Genomic DNA, 1,583 nt, shown 5'->3' with positions numbered 1-1,583 from the left:
GAAGGCAAGGTAGCCAGGGTTTTTGAGATATGGACCATGGGGACCAGACCGGTCAGGACCGAAAGGCAGCGAAGAAGCCTGATGCCTGGACGAGAACTGCCGAGCTTCAGGAAGTGAAAAAGGAGCAGGCATCTAGGTCTAAAGAAGGGAGAGGCGAGGAGATGTCACAGAAAACCGAGAAGACCGCGACGGTGGAGCGATTCGTGTGGACGTTTTCCTGGATATCCACTCAGGACGGCGGTGGGACTTGGGGTAGAGAAAAAACTAAGTACGCTTAAATACAGAGAGCTGGGTGGACTTGGGACAGTAAGATAAAGACTACATCATTTAAAAATAAGTGGGTGGCCTGATAGTTTTGGGAAAAACTGCATCCACATCACCCCCACCCGGTGGGGATTCACAATGCATACAAGCGTGTTCAAGGTCCTCAGGAATCCTGCATTAAACACTGTGACAGCAGAAGCTTTTCTTCAAAAACCGCTGCGATCTTGTGTTTCAGGTCTCCCCTGCGAGAGGGGATCTATGACACTGAAGATAGTACTGGCCTCAGAGTTACCAAGGTCCTAAACTTTCTTGAGATTGTTCCCAAATTCTGAACTATACACGAAAAGAATAATTGTGACTCTCCCTTTATAACAAATGTAGTCTTTACTAGTTAGAAATTATCCTTGGCTATGCACCACCTTAAGCAGTATTGCAGAACGGCTTTTACATAGTTAAAAATGAAACGTAAATGAAAACGGTCACATTAAAACGTGCAGATTCATACCTCTACTTTCTCTTGCTCCTCTAGTGCTAAAAACACAGCTGCTCGGAGTTCGGCCTTTTAAAACAAAGGGAAGGGGGTGATGGAACCGACACTGCTTCCAGACAATTTCACAAGAAAAGCACCCGACGTACATCCCCCAGGCACCACCCACGCCACTTTAGCAAAAGCGCAAAGCAGCGAGACGCCGCTGCGGGTGGGCGGGAGCGGAGCGCGGCCGGACGCGTGCGGAGGCGTCCCGACGGGTCGCTGTCTCGGCGCGGGTCCTCCGGTCCAGCCGGCTTCCCCGTCCTTGGCCGCGCCCACTCGTCCCCACAGCGTCTGCGATGGACACTCGGAAAAGCACCCCGCCAGGCCGGCAGCCCGTTGGTCACGGCGACCGGAGGGGGCGACCGGATGAGACGCCCGGGGAACCGCGGGAGACACCCCCGCCCGGACGCCCGTGGTCGGGCGCCTGTCCTGCACGCGCCGCGCGGCCCCAGGGCTCCCCGAGTGACCCTCGACCTCCGAGGTCGCCACCTTGTCCCCGGGCCAGGATCCCGCCCGGGCTGCCAGCCGACGCGCCCGCGTCCCTCTGTGACGCCCCGCCCACACAGGCCCCGCGCCCGCGGGCGCGCCCGGCCCGGCCCACCTTGATGCGGTTCAAGACCCCGCTGTTCTCCAGCGTCTGCACCAGCAGGTCCCGCAGCTCCGTGTCCTCCTCTGGCACCACCGCGGCCGCCGTCGCCGCCATCTTGCTTCTCCAAGACAACCGCCCAAGCCGCGCCAACGGCCAACGGCCGCGGCCGGTTTCTCGCGGCGCGCGGTTACGCGGCCG

At 58.7% G+C, this 1,583-nt stretch overlaps 1 protein-coding gene across 1 annotated transcript in view; it reads right to left on the bottom strand.

Moving 5' to 3' along the window:
• Window positions 1-1,577, bottom strand: part of FGFR1OP (FGFR1 oncogene partner) — a 31,128-nt gene extending 29,551 nt beyond the window's left edge. The window contains exons 1-2 of the mRNA XM_011377472.2: window positions 1,398-1,577; window positions 770-823 (exon numbers count right to left, since the gene is read on the bottom strand). Coding sequence (XP_011375774.1) covers window positions 770-823; window positions 1,398-1,499 — 156 coding nt within the window. The 5' untranslated portion in view covers window positions 1,500-1,577. The remainder of the gene's footprint in view (window positions 1-769; window positions 824-1,397) is intronic.
• Window positions 1,578-1,583: the final 6 nt, after the last annotated feature.

The sequence above is a fragment of the Pteropus vampyrus genome, unplaced genomic scaffold, assembly GCF_000151845.1.
Source record: "Pteropus vampyrus isolate Shadow unplaced genomic scaffold, Pvam_2.0 Scaffold312, whole genome shotgun sequence".
Taxonomy (NCBI): domain Eukaryota; kingdom Metazoa; phylum Chordata; class Mammalia; order Chiroptera; family Pteropodidae; genus Pteropus; species Pteropus vampyrus.
The sequence above is the reverse complement of the archived record's forward strand: the minus strand, read 5'-3'. Positions and strand labels throughout refer to the sequence as shown.